This window comes from Lepidothrix coronata, unplaced genomic scaffold (assembly GCF_001604755.1).
Source record: "Lepidothrix coronata isolate B3197 unplaced genomic scaffold, Lepidothrix_coronata-1.0 Scaffold7, whole genome shotgun sequence".
Taxonomy (NCBI): Eukaryota; Metazoa; Chordata; class Aves; order Passeriformes; family Pipridae; genus Lepidothrix; species Lepidothrix coronata.
This window is the reverse complement of record NW_016690187.1, coordinates 1,717,538-1,739,312: the sequence shown is the minus strand read 5'-3', so window position 1 is coordinate 1,739,312 and position 21,775 is coordinate 1,717,538. Positions and strand designations below refer to the sequence as shown.

The window sequence follows — 21,775 nt, the reverse complement described above, 5'->3', positions numbered from 1 at the left end:
AAGTTCATGTTTTCCTTGTATCCCAAAGCATACTTCCCCTCACACCTTGTTCTGAGTGTGTTTAGGTCTTAAACAGAGTACAGACACATCAGGAAACAATTATTAAAGCTGCTGCTTAGAACTAGAAAATTACCTTGAAATAAGAGATTAGTAATATTATTAATTTTGGAGCACTGTCTTTAAGAGGTTCACTTTTCTTCCTTTCTCTTTTGTCAGACAAGCTATATACAGTCTTCAATGTTTTTGATGACGATTCCACCTGCTGGACCTATCATGAAGGTGTTTTGTCTATGAAAGTAACAAGGAAGGGGCCAGTTGTTAGTACTCTGGAAGCAGACTGGCTAGAATTAACTACATTTTATTATAAACAAGGATTGTCCTTAGTCGATTCTTTTGTGCACTGGGAATCTTCTAAAGGTGAGTAAAGTCCCAGAATATAATAAAGCTTTTACTTGTTTATGTAGATCTACGTAACTTGGAAAAAAAAATAAGACCACGTTTTGTTTCTTGGTATGAAGGTCAATATGTAAACATATTCAGATAGTATATTGTAACTTTGAGGAATCTGATACCTAAAAAGGGAATGATTTGTCTTCTGGCCAATTAGAGATTGAAGTAATTGAAATTTCTCTTTTGGTTTATCAAATTGAGAATTTCCAAATTAGGAAACTAGTGTAGTGATAAAACAAAATAAACTTTAGTTTGGTTTTGGTTTTTTTGAAGGAAAAGGTAATGGCAGGGGGGAGATCATTAGATGAATGTTTCTGTGATGTTCCTGTTCTGCTGCTCTGTGGATACTGTGCTGCACTCCAAATATTTCTAATGAGACAAAAGAGCACCTTGTTCTCATTAACCTTATTGTACCATTAAACCCAAGTTAGACTTTCCATTCTTCCTACTTTCTTAAAAATTCTTTCCAAACCACCAAACTGCATTAAAATTTGCTGTTCTGGTCAGATGTGGACACATGTAGGGAGTAGAGAAACCTGGTTTTGTCCTTGCATTCAACTCTAGGCAGATCCTCTATGACTTGTTCACACAGCTGGGAGAGAGGTCTTCCATGATCCCTCCTGCTTTCTGTGCTCTTCTGCAGGAATCTGCCAGCTCAGTTGACAGTCATATTGATATAATAGAGCAATTAAAATGATAGACCTCTGTGCCACAGGATCTTCAAATTTACTTCCTTCTGCCAGTTTGGGTGTGATACTCATTTTTTTTCTGGAGAGATCCTACCAGCTCTTTGGGAGTTCCTAGCCTTCATCCTCCTGATTAACAGGTGCAAGCCTGTCAGTAGTGCCACTGCTGGCCCAGGCTCCTGCACACCATGCTGAGCCCAAAATCCTGCCTTTTGGCAGAGCTGTGGGTCAGTGCTGTACCACTGGTGACAACAGAAGCAGCTCTTTGCTGGCCAGAATATCTAGAACTGTAAAACTGTTGCTGGTAAGATACATAATTTAGAGACTCCATTTCTATTTGAACTGAATTTGTCTGAAAGCCAGAAATTAAGTGTTGGAAAAAATATTAGGAAGCTACTGACTGTTGCACAGTTGCTTGAAAAAAAAAAACTGGAAGAAGATGATAGTACCCTAGTGTTAGGGGTACAGATCAAGGCAAACTGACCTGGTTAATTAATTCTGAAACTATTAACTGCTATCAAACAACATTTGTTAAAATAAACCTAGACTTGATACTTCTCCAGAGTGATACTTTGGTTGAATTTATACATGTCTTGCTTGTACTAAGTTGCAAGTTGTTGGTGTTCCTGTATAATTAATTATGGCAGTTCAGTGTAAGCAGGCAAAATAAAGACCTGCAGTGAAAGAAAGTCTTGTAAAACGTTGGTTGTAAAGGTTTCAGGGCCCTTAAACAGTTTTTGCAATGCTCAGGCTGATTATCAAGAGCATTAGATAATTAATTGTCAAAGTTGCTTTCATAAGTCACTTTGCCTGCCTCTTATATGGGTTATACAAGGAGGGCAAAATTACTAGGACTTTGAGTAGTTGTTATATTTACTGTGTCTTATGCTTTTTTCTGTTAATCCTGACTTAAAATAATATGCACTCACCATCTCCTTTGCAAGGCAGAGCTTAAATAAAAAAAAGTAGAACATAATCTTTAAAAGCTAAATTATGTGGGTTCTTCAAAAGCAAAACCCTGACAACAGTGACAACTCCTCAGTTTTCAGTGTTCTCTGTAGTTTTGAGTGTGAATCACTGCATTTCTGTAGCTCTGCGATAAAGTAAATGTAGTGACTGTCAGAGGCACATAAGCTCATCAACAGGTTTACCTCAGATGGAATTTGGCAGATAGTCCCTCTCAAACTGCAGATTTTATGCACATAAACAGTCTAACGGTGCAGTTTGTAGTAGTGATCTTTTTTGCTCTGAAATTATTATTCCTGTTTATTCAAGTCAGTGGAAGAAGAAAATTTCCTTGGGGGGAAGAGAGGTGAGAATTCAGACTCCTAGTTTTCAATACAGAGATTTTTTTAGTGCTGGAAAAGAACCCTCTGGAGATCTGTTACAGTTCACTGAGGGCTGGTTTTGGCAGCTGTTGAAATTAATCTTTGCAGCTGTTGTCCAACAAGTTTTACAGTCTTCCCATTCCTCACATAGAGAAGATCTGTCTGCTCCTCTCTGTATGAAGAACTACCCCATCTTTAATGCCCAGGCAATAACATACCTCATCCAGTATTGGAGAGGATTTAAGTCTGGTATTCTGAGGATTGCATAATTTTAATGTCTAAGTTTAGTTTAAATTCAAGTTAGTCAGCTGTCAGGGTACATCTCCACAAAAGGCTTCCTGAAGGCTCTTGGGAGAAGCAAAACCAGCAAATGACCCAATATTTGATGCACAGCTTCAGTTTGGGCCAGCCGGATGCTATCGGGCTTTGACGTGTGAGTCAGGGAGCTGGGCTCTGAAACTTCCTTCCCATCAGGAATCTTCTTACAATTACTTGTGTTTCAGGCTCTTCCTGTGGCCATTTCTGTTTTTAAGTAGCAATAGTTTGGCTTTGCACTTCATGGTTCACTTATCTCTGTTCCCTGCCACCACACCAGAAGCTGCAGGCAGATGATATTGAGGTTGAGTAAAGAGGGTTTGTGCCCATCCTCTGCAGGAGATGTGTTGAATACAGGAAACTGGAATTCAGATTAGAGCATGGAAGGGGTTAATGCTTTTGAGAAAATTAAATCATTCAGGGTTCAATTTGTGTAGAAAAAAAGGGATTTGAGTATTAAGTTGACTTGCATGTTCCTAGTTGTAATTAGATGCAGAAATAACCACAAATTTGAGTTTGCTAACTCATTTATTTTAGAGGACTGTTCAGTGAGGAGGGGGGGAAAACATCCCATATGTACCTCTTGGTAGTGTATCAACCTAAAACTTTGTTTCTGTTTATGTTCACAGGGGACTATTTGCCCAAATCTTTAGAGGGATTATTTATCTATGAAGAAGAAGGTGCTGGGGTTCCAGGTTCTAGCAGGAAAGGAAATGATGCAATAGTTGTTGAACAATGGACAGTCATTGAGGTAAATTGGTGATTATTTAGCAATGCTATTTCCTACTTTTATTTTTCTTGTTTTTTCCTTAGGCTGCTTGTACCAGTATTAGATAAACGTTCAGGATGGTTTCCTGAAGCCACTTGCATAGGCTAAACTCAAGTCTTAAATCATAAAAATAAAGTCAGGTCTGTGGCCATGGGTAAATGTACATAAAAGAAATATGCTGGAGGGATTCTGGCCTGCCATTTACAAATGATCATACCAACAAATACAACCGCCAAAGAAAATGTTCTGGATATTTTTGTATGTGTTTCAGACCAATTTTAGATAGAATTCCAGCAAGTGCAGGTCACACTGACAATGTGAAGTAGTTTTAAATAAAAAGGGGAAGAAGATAGCTAGAACTACAAACAGAAGGAAAATTATAATGAATTAATTATGGCTTTCAGAAGTATATTTTTATTAAAATGTTACTGCTAAATATGAAGTACTTGGATTTTCCTAATTACTGTAGTAGCTTACAGCAATAAATTTTTTTTTTAAATATTTTAATGTTTTAGGATTATTGCATTAATGACATCTGAAATTAGTCATTGTTGGAGGATATTAAGGGCTTACTTTTGAAATATCCAATGATAAATATGTTTACCAATGTAAAAAGAATTAACATAAAGCTTGTATGTTAAGAAAACCCAAACAAAAAAGCCTCACCAAAATCTTAATTATAGTGCTAGGTGAGATGCTTATTCTTCATATCTAAAGTAAAAACAAATACATAATTGACACCTAATATGGTGTTTAAAGTTTTGGCACTAATTTAGCAATGTACCAAACTGGACAAATGAGATGTGCTCTGTTGCTGAATCAGGGCTCATATCTGATGTTAATAAATTGCTTTCCTTGGGTTTTGTAGTCATGACCTTTCAGATTGTTTTCAGTTTGAAGTAGTGAATCTCCTCCAAACAAGTTTGTCATCTCAAAGGATCGTCCCACTAGAAGTGAGAGAGGAATTGTAGTTGTGTAGAAATGTGAATAAAATCTGTACAGAGTCTCTTTACTACTTTTTATAATTATTAATGTAGGGGTGTGAAATTAAAACAGATTATGGACCTTTATTGCACACGCTGGCTGAGTTTGGATGGCTCCTGACCTGTGTCCTGCCTACACCCATCGTACGACATGACAGGTACCCACACTATAGATTGCAGCATTTCTGGTGTACATGTCTGAGAATTATCAAGTAATTACTTGCATCTTAAACGTAAAAAGAAGGAAAATGCTAATGTTAAATGCATATAAAACTTGAGATGTAACTGCCATTATTGTTGAGTCTTCTACTGTGGTGTTTTAGGTCTGCTGGTTTCAGTGAGTCTAATTCTAGATTTAAAATACATTGTGTAAATCTAAACATTAAAAGATTTTTATTTAGAGAACTTTTAACCACATACTCAGTCCCCAGCAATGGGGTTACTCATGCACTTCAAGTTTAAACAAGTATTGAAATGTTTCACTAGTTTAGGACCTTGGTGAATGACTAGTTTAGGTGATGGAAGAAGTCATGTCACAAGACAGTCATGCACTGTTTATTGCACATTAGAGTGGGGTGTGCTAATTCAGCAAGTTACTGGGCTGTTTCTCTTCTTTAATGTAGATATTATGGTTCACTTCAAATATTGTACCAGACTACTGGATTTCAGTTTTCTGGTTGTTATACTTATTTAGATGATTGAGGGGACTCTGTCTGCTCTTTAAGAAGAGCCAAATAACCCACCTGAATCCTCCACAAGGTTCTAGATTCTTTTTTTAACCCCCCCAAAAAGTACTGTGCTTTTCAGCACAGTATCAAGTTAAAAAAATGGCAAATGAAGCAGTGGATTAAGCACTCTTAATGCCCCTCTTCTCTCTCATCTTCTTTTTTTAAGTTTTTCGTCCATTAGATTAAGATTGCCAAGCTTCAAAAACAAACAAATGTGCTGAGGCACAGCTTAGGGCTCACTACCAACTGTGGAAAGAGTGGATGACTTGAGAAATCTTTGGATCCCAGACCTCACTGTGTTAAATCAAGACAGCATGAAAAAGATGTGAATGACAGTTTCTAAGAAAACTCCTGCAAGAAAGTGGGAGTTTTGTTCAAGTGATTTGACATAATTAAATCAACTGATGCGTGTGAGAAGGAGGGTTTTCTGATCAGGAAATAGGTGTTGGGGTGTTTTGGCTGTGGATTTATTTTTTTTTTTTAATAGTTGATTTTAACCAACTGGTTAAATGCAAAGACAAGAAGTGGTAAAATAATATGGCATGTTCTGTGGGATTTTTTTTGTTTGTTTCTTTTTTTTTAATAAAGGCCTCTGTATGTTTTGTTTTCTTCTAGAAGAATCAGTTTCCAGAATACAAACCAAAATGGTTCTCCTTTAATTTCTTCAATAATTTTGCAGTCTAAATGTATTAGCTTTGAACATGGTGACTTGTAAGAGTATGTGAACTACTGAGCCTGGCTTTTGTAAAATTTTTGGCCAAATCTTAGCTTGACAGTAAGTCTTCACAATGTGAATCTAATCTTTGAAGGATGTCAGTGGACAATGAGAGATTTTAGTAGTCNTGAAATTTTTGGCCAAATCTTAGCTTGACAGTAAGTCTTCACAATGTGAATCTAATCTTTGAAGGATGTCAGTGGACAATGAGAGATTTTAGTAGTCATGGTGTGCTGTGAGTCATAGAATGAGGGACTCTTTAACCTACCAACTCTTGTGTCCCACAGGCAGTGTAACTGAACCCATCCCTGCAGGGTTTGGACGAGCAGGGTCAGGAATGTCCTGAGCAGCTGCTGATCAACCACTCTGAGTGTCAGTCTGTGCCTGCAGCAGATGAATGGTGCTGCTTTGTACCTCATAGATTGCAGAGCAAGGGCAGGGCCCAGAGAAAAAAATCCAAGTGCTAAAAGAAAAAAAAAATAGGAAAAAGAGCTAACAGCTTGATTAGGCTAGAGCTGTTAGTATTTGAATTAGTAAGAAAATGTACCAACCAGCAAAATATTAGTGTTAGATTTCTCAAGTGGTGTTGCATCCTAGATGTGAAACAACCAGCCTGTTAATAGCAGTGTTCATGCTAAAGGGGATTATATCCTGGCCAAATCTGAAGCTGGATTCATTTTGTATCCACACTCAGATAATTCAGACTAATAAAAAGCATTTTTTTTTCTGGCCTAAATGGTTGGGTAGGAGTCTGCGTGAATTGTCTAATACTTGTTATCCCACTGTGGTTTGAGTTACTCTTGGAAGAAATGGGATGAATCATGTTTTGTGTGCCTGTAGTATATCTCATATACAGCTATTCAGTTTTCTTTTTTAAAAAAAACTTGAAAAAGCCCGTGAAGAAGAATTCCTAATTAGGAATTGAGAATTCATGAGTTGGAAAATTGTCTTCCTGTCCTCTTGGGCTAAGTAGCAATTGATAACTACTATTTTTAGGCATTGATGTTGGCATTTAAAGAGAAGAAATTCCTGGATGGTTACTGTGTGTCTGATATGATAGATGCCATTACAGTGATGGTGGTGATGGGTTATCCTAGGAATGCAAGTTTAAATGTCTCAATAAAGAAGGATACTTTATGCTGCTCAACAGCTGGGGTTTTTTGCCAGACTTGGAACTCTGTCCTCAAAACCGAGCCTGAATATTAACAGTCTTCAGAAACACTGAAAAAATAAAATAAGCAACATTTTGAGATCATCTGACAAATTCATGTTTTCATATTTATTTTTATAAAAGAATTTGTGCACAATATTTAGATAAAATCTTCATTATCCTCACTTTTACTCACTGCAGTACTTTGGTCTATTCTGTTTTCCTCTTATTTATTGCAAAACTTTCCAGCACTTCAGATCTTCTGTGATCTCTTCCTAGACGTTGTGCCCCCTGCTTGTCTGCAGACGAAGTGTGTGACCAGCTGGGGTGTGAGAGGGTTGCCATGCACTGATGTGTTCTTTTTCAGGCTTTTGCAGGGTTAGGATTTGAAACAGTTCAAAAAAGACACTAGGCTGTCATGTCTGTTCCTGTGTGGTTTTGTTGTTGTAAAGTTTTTCATTTTTGACAGACATATGAAATAAAATTAAAAAAGGGAAATAAATATATAAATAAAAATAAGTATAAAATAAAATGCCCAGAGCATTAAGCTGATGTGATAGCTGAATGTCACACATCACTGTCCTGTTTCAGGCAGGGGCAGCACTCTGTACAGCAGTTTAGTCTTTCAATTCCTACCTCAATGGCTAAATCATGTTGGATGCAGGAAACATTTCCCTGAAAAGCTCTTTACTGCTCCAAAGAGAGTGTACATGTCATTCTTGAAACACTCACAGTAGCCATTTTGTGCAGTGTTGTTTGAAAAATAAGCACTGTGGGGCTTGGGTTTGTTTTTTGGTCAGCATCCTAGAGATTGCATAGAAGTTGCCTTCTCCTGACAGTGATTCTTTTTTTTACTCTGGGGATATGAGAAAGCAGAGCATGAAAAAAAAAAAAGCATATGATGCAACATTTGTTGTATCCATCCATGTCTTGGGTATTTAAACTGTGCCAGCAGTCAATAAAGAAATTTTTAGACCAAAAAAAGCAGACCATAAAAGAATACCTGATAGATCCACAATAATATTAGTGATCTAAAGAGCCCCCTGTATTATATGCAAGTCTTACTTAATTGGTAAATGTCTTCAAGACAAGAATTGTGATAGTAATTATGCCAAGTTCAGATAAATAGCAAGAATAAAATGAATAGTCCTTTTAGGAGTTAAATCTAGTGAGTATCTAGGAGATACTTCGCTGGTAAATTTAGTGCTCCTGCAGTTTTATGATGATATTATAGGAGTTTGTAAAATTTCATAGATGTTGGGGGTTGAAAATTAGAAGTATTTCTAAGGTTTTTCAAATGTTTCATTAAATGGATCCTTTAAGCTTAGTATCTCAAGCTGGTGTCAGTCTCATGACTGAAAGTTTAGGTGCTGTGTGGCTCCAAAGGAGTGCAAAGCTTTATTCTGAGAAATGTGAAAAAACTCACAACTGAATAGATGAAAAGAATTTGTTATCTTATTCCTTTTGTTCATTTTTAGAAAACTTTGTTTAACCTCTGTTTGGAGAGCTTTGTAAATAACATGTTCATGCATTAAAAAAAATGGATCTGTAAAAATCAGAGCCATTGGAGTATTACTGAGCTTCTAGCTTGATGTTTGCTTTTGGGGACAGAAATACAGACGTGTAAGAGGACAAATTTCTTTGCTCATCCAGCATAAGCAGACAAGCAAATTGCTGAAGTTTCAACAAAAGAGTCTCTGTTGCTCTTCATCACTCTTGAGAGAGGAAAAAGCTTCAGCAGCCTGACTCTGCAGTGACCTTTATTTCCCTCCACTGATTACTGCAGTGCCTGAAAATGGACAAGGCAGACTCTGAGCAGTGCAGTGTAAAAAACTGACTTTGGTTATTAATTTATCATGGCTCACTACTTAATCAGTGTTTTCAAAACGCCCTGACTTAGGAGGCAAAGAGGGAATGTGGAAATGTGAGGGAAGCTACGGAGCTCCCCTTGCTGTAAGCACTTTTTCTCATTTAAATTCTGCGGAAATCCCACTGTCATTGAGTCCTTTGTGAATTAAGCTCATAGCAGCTTTGTCGTGTGCGGCATTTTAATAAGGTCAGACTTAGAAGATTGTTAATTTACTTATTGTCTACTCACCATCATGTCCTTTCTCTGTTCCAGTAGAATTTGTACAAGCTGTAGCTTAATGTTTGGGTTTTTTTCTTGTCTCTGAAGGAATGCAGACACTGTTACAAAATAAGCCGTAGGCTCTTCCCCATGCCCCGGACTGCGCTCAGCCTTCTTGCTTAGAAGAGAGATTTCCCAGTTGATATTATCAAAACAGACATAACTGAGGCAGGGAGAATACCTAGCCAAGTGGAATAAGGTTGGAGGATTGCAGGCTTACTTGTAATGACATAAAATCTTAACATGTTTTCTTTTAATGAGTGCAAATAGTGAGGTAGAGACTCTTGGAGCAGGAAACCTTGTTAGTTTAAGGAAATGAATGAATTGGCTCTCCTGCTTTTTTGTGTTTCCCACTAGCTGGAGATTAGGATAGTTCTCTGTTCTCATCCAAGGAAGACATGCAAAGATATGCCATGACCTGAGTTCAGCTAGACTGAAAGGAAGATTGGGAGGGGCCAAACAAAATCACAAACCTATCATCACCACCTATTGATCTGAGTACATGTGTACTGAGTAGCTGTTTATGCTGGGAACTCTTCCTGAGCTCATAGGGACAGTTTTAGTCCCTGATTGTTCTTGGAGCAAGTCCCTAATGTTAAATAAATTCTCAGTCCTAGCCCTGTCACGAAACACGCACCAGTTACCTGAACTTGGTATGTGATTGGTAACCTTGTGACACACTCATAGTGAAGTAAAAGCTTGTGTTGTTTTAGTAGTTCTTTCTGTAATGTTATGCATAATAATACTGTTTTATGATTGATAGAATAGGTAGAATCATAAATATTTCAGATGAACTTACTGTGTCTCTTTGGTGTTTCCATTTTGCTACTTGTCTTCAGTGCACTCTTAAATCTGAAGTCACCCTTTTACTGAAGCATTTCAGTGTTTTTCCTTTATATGCATAAAACTCTTGCTGAATACTGCCCAGAAGCAGGAGTTGGGGAGAGAAGAGCTTATAAAAATGTAGTATCTGATATTTAGAAGAGCACTGGAATTTTTTAACTCTTATTCTGGAGTTCTGGTCTTGAAATTCTTGCACTTTTTCACTGACACAGAGTTGGGCTTGGTAGTACATATGCTATCAATGTGGTGACCTGTATTTCTGGTGGAAAGGTTATGAAAATACATCTTCTGCAAGTTTTAATGTATTTATCACTACTAAGAGTTTAATACTTCTGAAACATCATATCAGTAATGTCTGATTAGGTCTTCAGGAAAAACTTCACCTCATTATGTTTATTATTCTACAAGTATTTCCTTCTGGAAAAAAAAAAGCACCTGTGCTGCTTTATATGTGTACCATAACAGTATTAAAATCTGTAAAAGTTCCAGGACTGAAGTTGCTCTTTTTTTTTCGCTTTATTTATCTTAATAAAATATTCTCTAGTCCTTCCTAGGCTCCCTCATACAAACCAGCCAGTGTCATTTATCTCATTGTTGATGTAGAGCTTATTAAAACTGAGCCAAGTCCTTTTATCCATAGGTGGGGAGACAGCAAGCTTAACCCTCTGTGCCAGTTAGATACGTTGCAACCAGAAAACAACTTTTATTTAGCAGTAAAGAATGGTAATTCCCAAGTTTCGTGCCACAAAGTATTGAGATATTTGTTGAAGCTGTAGATCTATTGAGATTGGGCCTGGTTGTTGTGGCATTAATAGGTAGTACATGTTAAATAACTCCAGTCATAGTAATACAAGTTATTGGTCTGTCCATATTTTTATGTGTATCACCTTAACCCAGCTCTGTGCTTCTTTTTTTTTTTTTTTTCTTATGTTTACAGAACTGTTCAGGAATTAATAAACTGATTAATGCTTTGTAGTCTGCCCTCTTCTTACTCATGGACTTAAATACACACAACTTGAAGTTGACTTTAAAAGGTATAAATGTGTAAGGGACAATTACTGTCATTAAAACATTGAAACTGTTTTCTTTAAATTTTAGTGAAGGAAATCTCGCTACAAAGCAAGTAATTTTTCTTCAGAGACCTGTTATGTGGAGTTCTGCTGTCCAGACACCAGAGGTGAGTAACTCATTTATGGTATTAATATAAAAAAATTAGTATTTCACATAATGGTAAGATATAGAAACAAACTAGAGTTCTCAATTAATAGGGGAAAAAAATGGTAGAACAGGATTTCACTTATTACCAGTTCAAGTTTGTGGAGGGCTTTTGCAGAGCTCACCTGTTATTTGTTTTCTCAGATGTTATCTCTTAAGTTAAGCCATGGAGAAAACCATAAGCATGCTAAAAACGTGTTGTTTGTTCTAAGAAATTACTGTGTCTCAGGTGGAAGAAGTTGCCTGTGTTGGAAGTATTTTCTTTGGAGTCTTTAGGAAGTCTTGAATGTTCTAATTGAAATCCTGTATCTGTTGCACATAAAAAAAGAAAAGTATTTTGACCTCCAAAATATCTACTTTCACACTTTTAAAAGAAACAAGTGTCAAGCTGTACGAGGGATACTGCAGTCTGCAGGTTAACAGGGTGAAGGCTGTTGTTGCATGAAAATGTGTGACAGGATTTAAAACTCTGCAGCTGAACCTCCTCACCTTCTTATCCGTTTTGAGGGAAGCTCCCCTAATAGAGATTGTATCAAGTGCTTTTTGAGGGTTGAGGAACTCAGTCACCACACTCTGCTCAGTGTCACAGCAGTTACTGCACCTGCACGGTGCTGCAGTAAATCCTGTTGTGCCAGCAGGGGATGAACTGCTGATGGGCTGTTCTTTGCTGCAGCTTTTCACATCCCATGGTGGTTATTTCTGGATTTCAATAGCTGTTCCACCTTTCTCTATTCAGCATGGCTTTCCTGTGATAGTCTTAAGCTATGAATGTTTTCACTCATGTCCAGCACCAAACTTTACAAACTTTATATACTGTTATAAGGCAGTGATACCTAGCTGCTTCTTTGTCCTGTACAAATAGTTCTGTGAGTCTCTAAACTTCATTCATATTTGATCTTTCTGTCTTTTACTTTCTATTCAGTCTATTACCGTCATCTGTGTTTTCCTCTGTTTAGTGTTTCTAAAATACGCTCTTCCTTTTTTTGTTCTTCTCCAAGCTTTTGCTTATCTCCAGTCTAACTTCCCTCTCACTGTGTCCCCTGATAATTAGTACTTCCATGCCTGAAAGAACTGCTTTCAACATGCACGATTCAAGTCCTGTTTTATTTTTTTTGTCTCAATTCCCATCTAGTTCTTGAACACTGCAATTTATTTTCTCATTTACTTAGCTGGAGCTTTTCTTTCTTCTCTTCAATGTTCTGTGTAGTCTTCCTTGCTGGTGTCTTAATCTTCTCTTCCGTTCATACCCTCTTCTAAATTCTGCCAGTGGAATTTTTTGTCCTTTAACCACCTTCTATGTACAAAGCATCTTCAGCTTTTAGCTTTCAGATCTTCTGCTCTCATGCCTGACTTTGTAGTCTTTCATTCCTAATGTGTTTCTGAAAGTACGTTTTGGAACACAATTTTGATACCAATATTGTAAAAATATGGAACATAATGTCAATGCTTATAAAACAAAATAATGCTTTCCCATGTTTTAAATACTCTATATAATAAAAGCATGAACTCCTGATATGAGAACTCTTCCCTTGGTGAGACATAATGTTATTTCTAACTATAAGTGTCTCTTAAAAGGCAGCATCATTATCTGTCACAAGTTAGAATGGTTAAGACTTGGTTCTGTCAAGAGATGTAGTACAAACCAGTTCTGTAAAAACAGTCTGAGGAACTGATGAATCTTTGAGATGTGGTTTAAATTAAAAATTTAAACTGTACTCACAGTTTAAATCCTGTCACCCAGTTATGAGGTGATGAGCAGCTTTGGTTTATACAAATAAAATGGTGTGTTTTGTAGTTCTTCTTTTATTTGTCGTAATAGGAAACCTTTGACTTTGGAAGTAAACAAGAAGTAGCTGATGTGTAGCCATTTACATCAGGATTTCTGTGTTTAAAATCTGAACAAACTTAATATCTAAATGTGCTCTTTAAGTACCAGTGAATGTTTTACTTCTCCACCAGGAAATTTCAATATGATGAGGTCATTTTAGCATGGGATAAATAGGTAACTGGGGCTGAAGCTGAAACGTTTAGCAGAGTAACATTTTTCCTTCTGTTTTGCCAATTATGGTGATTTTCCCTTTAATTTTCATCTTTTTACTTCATTGCTTTTTTACAAAAATGTTTGAATCAGCAAACAGCTTATTACTTTCATTTCAATCTAAATTCATGGATTTGTTATACCAAACTGGTACAGAATGTCATGATAGCTTTGCATTAAGTACCTAGATTTCAGGTGGAAAATAAATTACTGAAATTTGACAGTGTTCCCTTCTGCTCTAGAGACTTTTTTTGGTTGTTGTTGTTTAAATAACTTTTACTTAAAAATCTCCTGGACACTGACAACACAGCTGGACTATTTTATTGAACTCCTGCAAACATTTTTGTCAAAACATTTAATTCCTGTGATTGTATATTATTTGGCATGACGCTTTCCTTTTTATTTGTAGTGCGTATCTTTTCCTTGATGTTCATATTACATTAAAGCTGTCACTAGAAAAACTTTGGTATCCACAACTTAGGGTGTTTTTAAAACACAGAAATACTTCAGATACCTGAAATTTTTAAGTTAAAAAACATTGCATCACAACTTTTGTTTATTTGAGCACACCTTTATCATATTTGCAGCTCAGATACCTTGAGAAGAATGCTGCTAACAAGGCTCTTTCTTTCATTACTAGAATAAGAAAGCAGCCTCATACAGACCTTTTCAAACACAAGTGTCAAGCCCCAGTGGCCTGGTCACATCACTTTCTGGTTCTCCACAGTGCAGGAGGCTCTGGCCATGGCTTTGCCCCATAGGCAGGTACAGCTGTTGGACTTGCATTCAGGAGAGTGGCAACACAGAGCAGGGGGTGCTTTGTGTACTCAGGGTTCTATTTGTTGATTGTTGGGTTGAAATTAGCATTGCTATTTGTTAAGGAAGTTTTGCTTCAGTAAGAATTGAGGGGAACTCTGCTATTACCTGGTTTCTTAATCTCACAGGATCTCTTTTCTGAGGATGGTATATTTTGTGTCCTTGCAGCTCATCTCTGCTGCCTTGTATATTCCTGGGGTAGGGTGTTATGAACTGGCTTATGATATATGTAATGGTTCAAAAGCCTATACTGTCTCAGTAGACTCTGTTTATCACATATCACTTGCTTTTCAAAGAAAAGAGTTCAGAAGAGGAGATGCCAGATTGGACCATGCAGTGCTTGAGGGGTTTCTGATTTTTTTTCTTTTCTCATTTCTTCGTTTATTTCCCTTAAGCAGACTTCTTCATTCTCTTGCTGTGGCATCCAGGCAAAACTTATTTCCTTTTGTTTCTCTTTAGGCAACACTGTTTCCCCTTAGCCTGATTTCCCAGTGTCTCCTGTAACAGCTTCCCTACATACATTTCCTTTAGCCACATGGTCCATTGTTTTTACTGTTTCAAAAGGGTTTGAGGAAAAACTCAGAAATGTGTAGAGAGGCACAAACTTGCCAAAGCATGGTAAAAGCAATTGTGGTGTAGTTTTGTTTTTAAAGTGCTTGCACTTGTGCAAGAGTGCTTGTGTCCTTCATGCACTGAAATGCAGCTCTGTGCTGAGGCTGGATTCCTTTGTTAGCTTCATGTGTTCCTTCTGTGGGCAGAGCTGTGTCCCTGGCAAGCATCTCCTGTGTTAGCAGTGCTTGTGCTGAGAGCAGGGCTCCAAGCAGGCAGCTTATCTTAGCACTTCTGCCTTCCTGACCGTGTTCCTTTGTTGTGGCTCAAGGCTCTGACACTGTTTCTGGAGATGCTGCATCATCATAGATCTGATTAACTCAGGTAGCTCCTGATGCTGAAATGAAATAAACCTTTTATTTATTTGTGATGGCTCAGAGGACCCTTGGCGTAGTCTGGTCAGTCTCTTGTTTGCAGAAATCACAGTCTGCTTACTTTCTTTTTTGACATTGGCAACCATCATCATTCAACAAGAAAGATATCAGTCAATCCAAGTACTAATGTCAGACTGTATTTATACCAGGTTCTTCCTGTGCAAGGATTGTGTAGAACTCGTTTCAAATGGCTGTACAGAAATAGCCATTGACTTCTATCCTCATAGATTCACCATGGGAATTGAATGCAGTTCTCAAGGAATGTGCCATTATCTGAGGAGGCCTTTGAAGATGTTTATGGGCAGAACTGGAAAGATGGGAAAGCCTCTCGGTCGCACCGTGAGATGGATCAGTGGGGGATCTTCAGTCCTATGAAGTGGTCAGGTCACACTTTTCGCAGAGTTCAGTATCGGTGGAGTTTCACTCACGCCTTTATGAAACACTGCTCTGATGTTGAAGTTCCCAGAGAGAGCTGGGTTCAGGAACGTGATCAACATCCACTGACTAACCAGAATGGCTTGCAGAGGAGGGCAGTAGCCAGAGACTGTATGTGGTGGCTTGTAGGTCTGTGAGTAGGGAAGAGTGAATGTGTGCCTGCAGTGGGAGCTGGAGGCAGTGGAGCTGTCAGCTGTACCTGACACTGCCAGGCCTTCCGACCCCTCCGGGCATGGGGATGCTGCAGGTGAGAGGCAGCTTGACAGCAGGGGCTGTGCCAGCACTCTTCCCTGTGGAGCACAAGGAAGGGCAGCACATGCCTATCTGTGGCAGAAGGTGTCAGAGTCAGGTTATTTTAGTCATGTATGTTAGGCAGAGAAATGATGCTTTCTTCAAAGAGCTGATTTTAGAGTGGGCTAAGATTTGTAAATTGGTCTGGTTCTGCCAAGTACTGCATTAGAATTGAGCATTGTTGAAGTATTTTTTTCTCAGCATTCAATTGTGCTTTCTTGAATCTAAACTATGTATTTTTTTTTCTCTCTTGAAGTTTATTTATAGAGACCAAAAATGTATCTGTTGGAGGTTTTTTCTCTAAAGGAGTTGGTAGTTTAAGTGAAAGTGTTAAATCCTGGCTTGTGTTAAAATGCAGCTCACATTAAATCCATGCACAACGCATTGCAAAGTATTTGGCTAGGGTTTTTTTTCCCCTAAGTAAGCTAACATTTCAACATCTCTTGTATTCCAGAGGAAATCCTTAAGACAAGTTACTGGGGAGGAAAAAAGCAAAGTGTCTAGCAGAAGTGTTGGATTAGACACAGCTACTTCTTGCCCTCCAGAAATTGGACAACCACCTGGCGAGTTTCACCTGTCTCCTTCTAAACAGTGTTGGATGAAGGAGGGATCCTCCCAGTATGGAGGTTTTCCAGGATTCAGTAGCAGTGATGGAGTATTAAGGGAACTGGATGATGGACAATATGACCAGGAAGATGGAGTCACTCAGGTCACATGTATGTGATAAAGTAAGTAACTGCATCAGATGGACATGTACATAATTCACACAAATGGATTTTTTAAAAAAAATTATACTACTTTAAATGCATTGATATAATCCTATGACTTTGCCCAGACTCATTTTGTATTGTTGTCAGTTTTTGTTGTGTTAATCCTACTGTAGTAATAATACTACTACAAAATCATTTCCTTTTCTGTCTCTCTTTAATAGTATAACTACAAGACTGGGTGTTCTCCTAACTTGTTAATGCTTTTGACAAGCAAGGAAGCACAAGCTGCAAAAGAGTGACAGTTTGAGTTGTGTAAGGAGAAAGGAATGAGGATGTTTAGTATTTTCCACAAACTGGAGGAATGTTTTTGGGTTTGATTGATTGTTTGTTGTTTGTTTTTCTAAGGGTGTTGTAAATATTGGTGGGGAAAGATGAAGTGTCTGGCTGTTAAGTTTTGATGTAATTCTCACTTTATTTGCCTTGCATAAGTTCTAAAGCCTAGAGAAATGTCAGGTCTTAGCCTAGAGTGTTAGTAATTTAAGCTGCATTCAGACTTGGTGTGGACAGAAAAACTCGGGGCGCTGTAGGCAGACATGTGCTCCTGTGATAGTTTCACCTCTGCAGGTTGTATCAGAGTTCCTTGTACGTGTAAGCCAGGTGCTGTCAGAGCTTATAACTTGTGTAATGGTGTATTTGTAACTTACTCATGAGTGGAAATTAAGAACCACTCACCCCCTGGAAGATACCTTGCAGTCTATGAGCAAGTAGTTTGAGAAGCTCAGGAGCAGCATTGACATCAGTGTGCCCAGTGAAGCTGCTAACAGAGGAGGAGGACATAGGCTAAACTTCGTGGGCAATATTAGATCATGCAGTATATACAGACATGCTGATGTGTATATAAAAAATGTCTCAGCTGAATGTATCTCACACTGGATAAGGTGTATTCAACTGCATCAAATACCAGACATCCTTACCATGGGGAGGAGCTGCTTGCATTAAGTGAGAGTGATGCTGGCAGGGCTATGCGGGGAGAGGCACAAACAGGAGTTATTTTTATGCTGCTGTCTGGAAACTACACTTTACAGAGGTGAAGCTGAATAAAAATGTATCTCCAGAAAAAATTGCATTTTTCATTTAGTTTTAGAAGCAAAAAACTATAAATACTCTTCATATTTAAGCTAATGCAAAATAATTTAGTCAAGATGAGAAGTCAGAACAGAACTGAGCAATTGTATTCACAACCCTGCTCTCAATGTTTGCAGTGCAGCACACACATCACCCAGGGATTCTGATACCTGTCTCTGTGTGTTGTGCTGCAAACACGGAGAGAAGTGTCATAAATATGTTTACCTACACCAGTCTGCTCCCTTGGGGGGATCCCACCAGCTGCTGTGGGAGTCTGCCTGTCCACAGTGGTAGGTTGCTGGCACTGAACACAGTGGGCAAATCAGTGCAGTAACACCAACAACTAACTCCAAACGAGTACCCCAGGAGATGACCAGGATAATGGAAGTGTAGCTGCAATCTCAGAGCTGTGCAGAAATAACATGGGCAGAAGCTGCTTATTTTGATAAGCAAAAATTAACTCATGAAGGAAAAAAGTTACACTTGCTGCTATTCCAGTTTATTTTTGTAGGGTGGGCAGGGGGGAAACCCATTCTACTGGCATAATTAGCGTAGTGGGAGCTTGAAATATTATTGCTTTGGAGCTGCTTCCCAATTTGGTTGTGAAATTCTTGTAAGCAGGCTTGTTTATTTTTCATTTTGGAAGAGGAACTCTTAACTATTTGTAATGGGTTTGGGATTTTTTTTCCAAAAAAAATGTACAGCCCTGGAGTCAGAGATGTTGCTTCAGCTTCTTTTTCCCATTGCATGCACTGTGGGGAGCAATGGGAGCACAGGAGTGCCTGTACGAGGAGGCATGGTAAGAAATCCCTTCTTGCCAAGGCTTCTCTCCCAGCTTTCCCAGCATTTCGAGGTCAGAGATGTGGGACATGAACCTTGCATTTCATTCCCTGTCTGGGGCACTGTGTGGAGGAAGATGGAAGATCCCCCTGCTAACAGGGAGGGTGCTGGGCTGGGTGTTCCCTGCAGAGCTGCTCTCTCTTGCAGCTGCTGCTCTGGGAACAGCAGTCGTGGTCACAGTTAGCAGGGATCTCCTCCATGGTACACAGGGGGAAGAAATGACGGACATACATGTTACATCTGTCTCTGGCAGAAAGCCAGGTAACTCTGGCATTTTTAAAATGTAGTAACAGCTGGGCTTTTGCAACTTAGAATACGTTGCTCTCCTTTTAAAAGTATTTTTCATGAGTTATCCAAAACTCTGGTGTGCTTGTAATTTTAACTACTAGTCATTCTCCATACAAGTCAAACCTGTAAAATAAGCAAGAATTGGTCAAAAACTTCAGCAATTCTGAATATTTCAAGTTGGAACTTTTAAAATATATAAAGAAATTACCTTTTATTAAGCACTATTCTTGCTTATGGTGGTTAACAGTAGTGAATCCTTAAACAACACTGAACTACAACTATTTAAATTACAAAGTATAAAGCAGTAAATTTAATGCAGTTACTCTTTCTAGAATGCATTACTTGGATAAAAAGAATCATTTAACTTTTAACTGAGATCTTATCAGCTGTTGAGAGTGCAGAAAATTCAAATAAAATAGTATCATTTGAAGAGATTTTCCCCTTACAAGTTATGGGAGGTACACAAGGGAGATTCTGTTTTGGTATGAGGGTACCACATGGATATCCACAGGTACACTCTAGAATATCATTACTTTTAGCAAGACTTGTCTTAAAATGAAATAAAATCGTATTCCTTTCCAGTAGTCCCCAGTTTTAACTGTGCTTTAGTTCTTGCTTGTGGATCTCACAGGTGTTGACAGTGCTGCAAACCTCTGAATTTCTTTCTTGTCTTTTTAATTCAGTATAAATATGTGGAATTGTTTCCTCTGAACACACTCAGCAATTCCTGTTAAAGAACAGCTGGGGTTTTTTAATGTCATTTTTCTCACAGTATGAAAGTTGCCCCTGCTGTAGAAATATTAATCTTGTTTTCCCAGGTCTCCATTGTCTTTCACCTCACAGGCTCTGTATGGAAGAAAATAAACAAAATACAATTCTTCATATGGGGGGGGAAAGCCAACCTGACAGGAGTCAAGATAGAAATGTGTGAAGTGAGTGGCACAGAGGGTAGCAAAGGAATGAATTCCTCAGCATTTTTTTTTTTTTTTGGTATAAGAAATCAGGGCAATCATGGTAGTGGTAAGTAGCCAGTTTGAAATAAATCATGGTATCTGTTCAGCTGACTGCAGAATTCCTTGCTGCAGGATGTTGTGTGTAAAGTTACGTGGATTTAAAGGTGACCAAAAAACTCCTGAAAGGAAAAACATTATTCTCTCTGAAAGTCACTGAACCAGAAGCAGACTGTGAAAAACTGGTCTGACTGCACACCTCTCCTGTTCTTTAGATTATTGTGAGCACCAGGGGCTTCATCACTGGTGGCATGTAGCTGAGTGCTCTCCTGCTGCAAGGCTTGCTTTTGAAAGTCAGGGCAAGAGTTTTATCTGACTTCACACACTAGTCAAAGAACAGAGTAAACCACCCGTCCTCCTAAGGCGTGGATGCTGAAACAGACTGAATTGAAAATGCTTCTAAAACACATTATGGAAAATCTTCTATTTTGTTCCTTATAGTTAAAAATGCTGGAAGACAACTATATCCCACTTGGGTAAGTGAGAAGGGGAGAGTTCATTTTGGGTATACAGGATTCTAATTTCAGAGACTCATTTCATCACCTGGTCTTACAACCAGAGCATTTAGCTGTGCCTTTACTAATGTGGGTGACCACCACTGTCCATTAAGTAAACAACAGAGTGACTAACAAAACTTTTTGTATGCTATTATGTGTGTATATGTACACACACTGCTCAGTTTCCATTTTACCAGAGTGCATTAACTTACTTTTTATTGTAAGAATTGCAAATTAAAGCATGGATGCGTTCTCTGACAGAAGAAGGAAGTACATTTTTACTCAATGACAGGGCTTCAGTCAGGGGCAGCCTGTGTGTCTGAACTGTAGTAGGAAAGTCCCTTGTATGTGACAAGAGAAATGCTCTGCAACTATCAGAACAGAGATAGAAGGCAGCCAGTACTGTTCATGAACTTCTGCAAAAGAATGTTTATATTTTCTGATGCTTAAATTGTTTGGAGAGGAAATAGTTTTCTAGTGTTTACAAACAGGAAGAAACTGTCCAATGTTCAATGTTTTGTACCCTGCTCATAATTGTCAGAACAGTTTATTTACATACCTGGTCAGTTGCAATAAACTGTTGCTTAACTTCTGTGTTTCCTATCTGTAAAGTACTATTTTTGTAAAGGGTAAGATCTTTTCTATAGTTCATATAGGAAGGTTCTCACCATTAAAAGCACTTACCAAATCATTTGGTTGAGGATGTTTGTCTCACACTGATATTAAATGGGTTAAATCAATGTATGCCTTGCCTCAAGCTAGAGTTACTTTCTTGCAGTCTTGTCTGTACATCCAGACAGCTCACAGGGCAAAGCCTGATAGACTTACAGCCATCTATTAAAAGCTGATTAGGCTTTCCTTGTCGTTAGTCTGTTATTCTTTTGAAGGCAAAAAATGCAAGCTGCTGTCTTGACAATTCCCTGTGGATTAATTTAGAGAATCATGTAAGTTAAGATTTACATTTTTTGACGCCAAATTCCTGTATCAGAATTTAGACAAGTGTTATGATTTAAAGAAGTGAACATCCCTGGCTTGAGCTAAGCACAACTTGAAATGAAGAGACAAAGTGGTTTAGAGGAACTGGCCTGATGACCTGTTCTGATCTGTTTAAGCAGATGAACTTTGACATGTGAGAGAATTAAAATCTTAAAAGGAAAGTAGCAAAATCACCATGGCTGATGTGCTGCAAGATACTCTAAGCCAAAAATCAGGAAAAACCTCAGTGATGAAGGAAAAAATAATGTGGAAGTTAGTTTTTGCTTACACTTGCTTTTGCATTTGTGACTTGCTGTCATAATGTGCTTACTTTGTATCTGGAAGCCCCTCTTGTAGATCTGACACTTTTACTGTACGACCAGCGTTTAATGTTTTGAGAGGTGTATAAATTTGAGGTCTGACTTCTAAGTTGCTAATGAGTATTGCATTTCTCTAC

General features: G+C 38.2%; 1 protein-coding gene across 5 annotated transcripts in view; it reads left to right on the top strand.

Moving 5' to 3' along the window:
• RFTN2 (raftlin family member 2) overlaps window positions 1-21,775 on the top strand; it is a 31,883-nt gene that overhangs the window by 9,962 nt on the left and 146 nt on the right. Inside the window, exons 5-10 of one of the 5 annotated variants that reach the window (XM_017835807.1) lie at window positions 217-417; window positions 3,409-3,530; window positions 4,586-4,689; window positions 11,194-11,272; window positions 16,328-16,601; window positions 18,413-21,745. In XM_017835807.1, the coding sequence (XP_017691296.1) occupies window positions 217-417; window positions 3,409-3,530; window positions 4,586-4,689; window positions 11,194-11,272; window positions 16,328-16,597 (776 nt within the window). In that variant the 3' untranslated portion in view covers window positions 16,598-16,601; window positions 18,413-21,745. Of the gene's footprint in view, window positions 1-216; window positions 418-3,408; window positions 3,531-4,585; window positions 4,690-5,874; window positions 6,012-11,193; window positions 11,273-16,327; window positions 21,746-21,775 lie in introns of those variants that run through there. The other 4 variants (XM_017835788.1, XM_017835797.1, XM_017835779.1 and 1 more) reach the window with 4 other exon arrangements.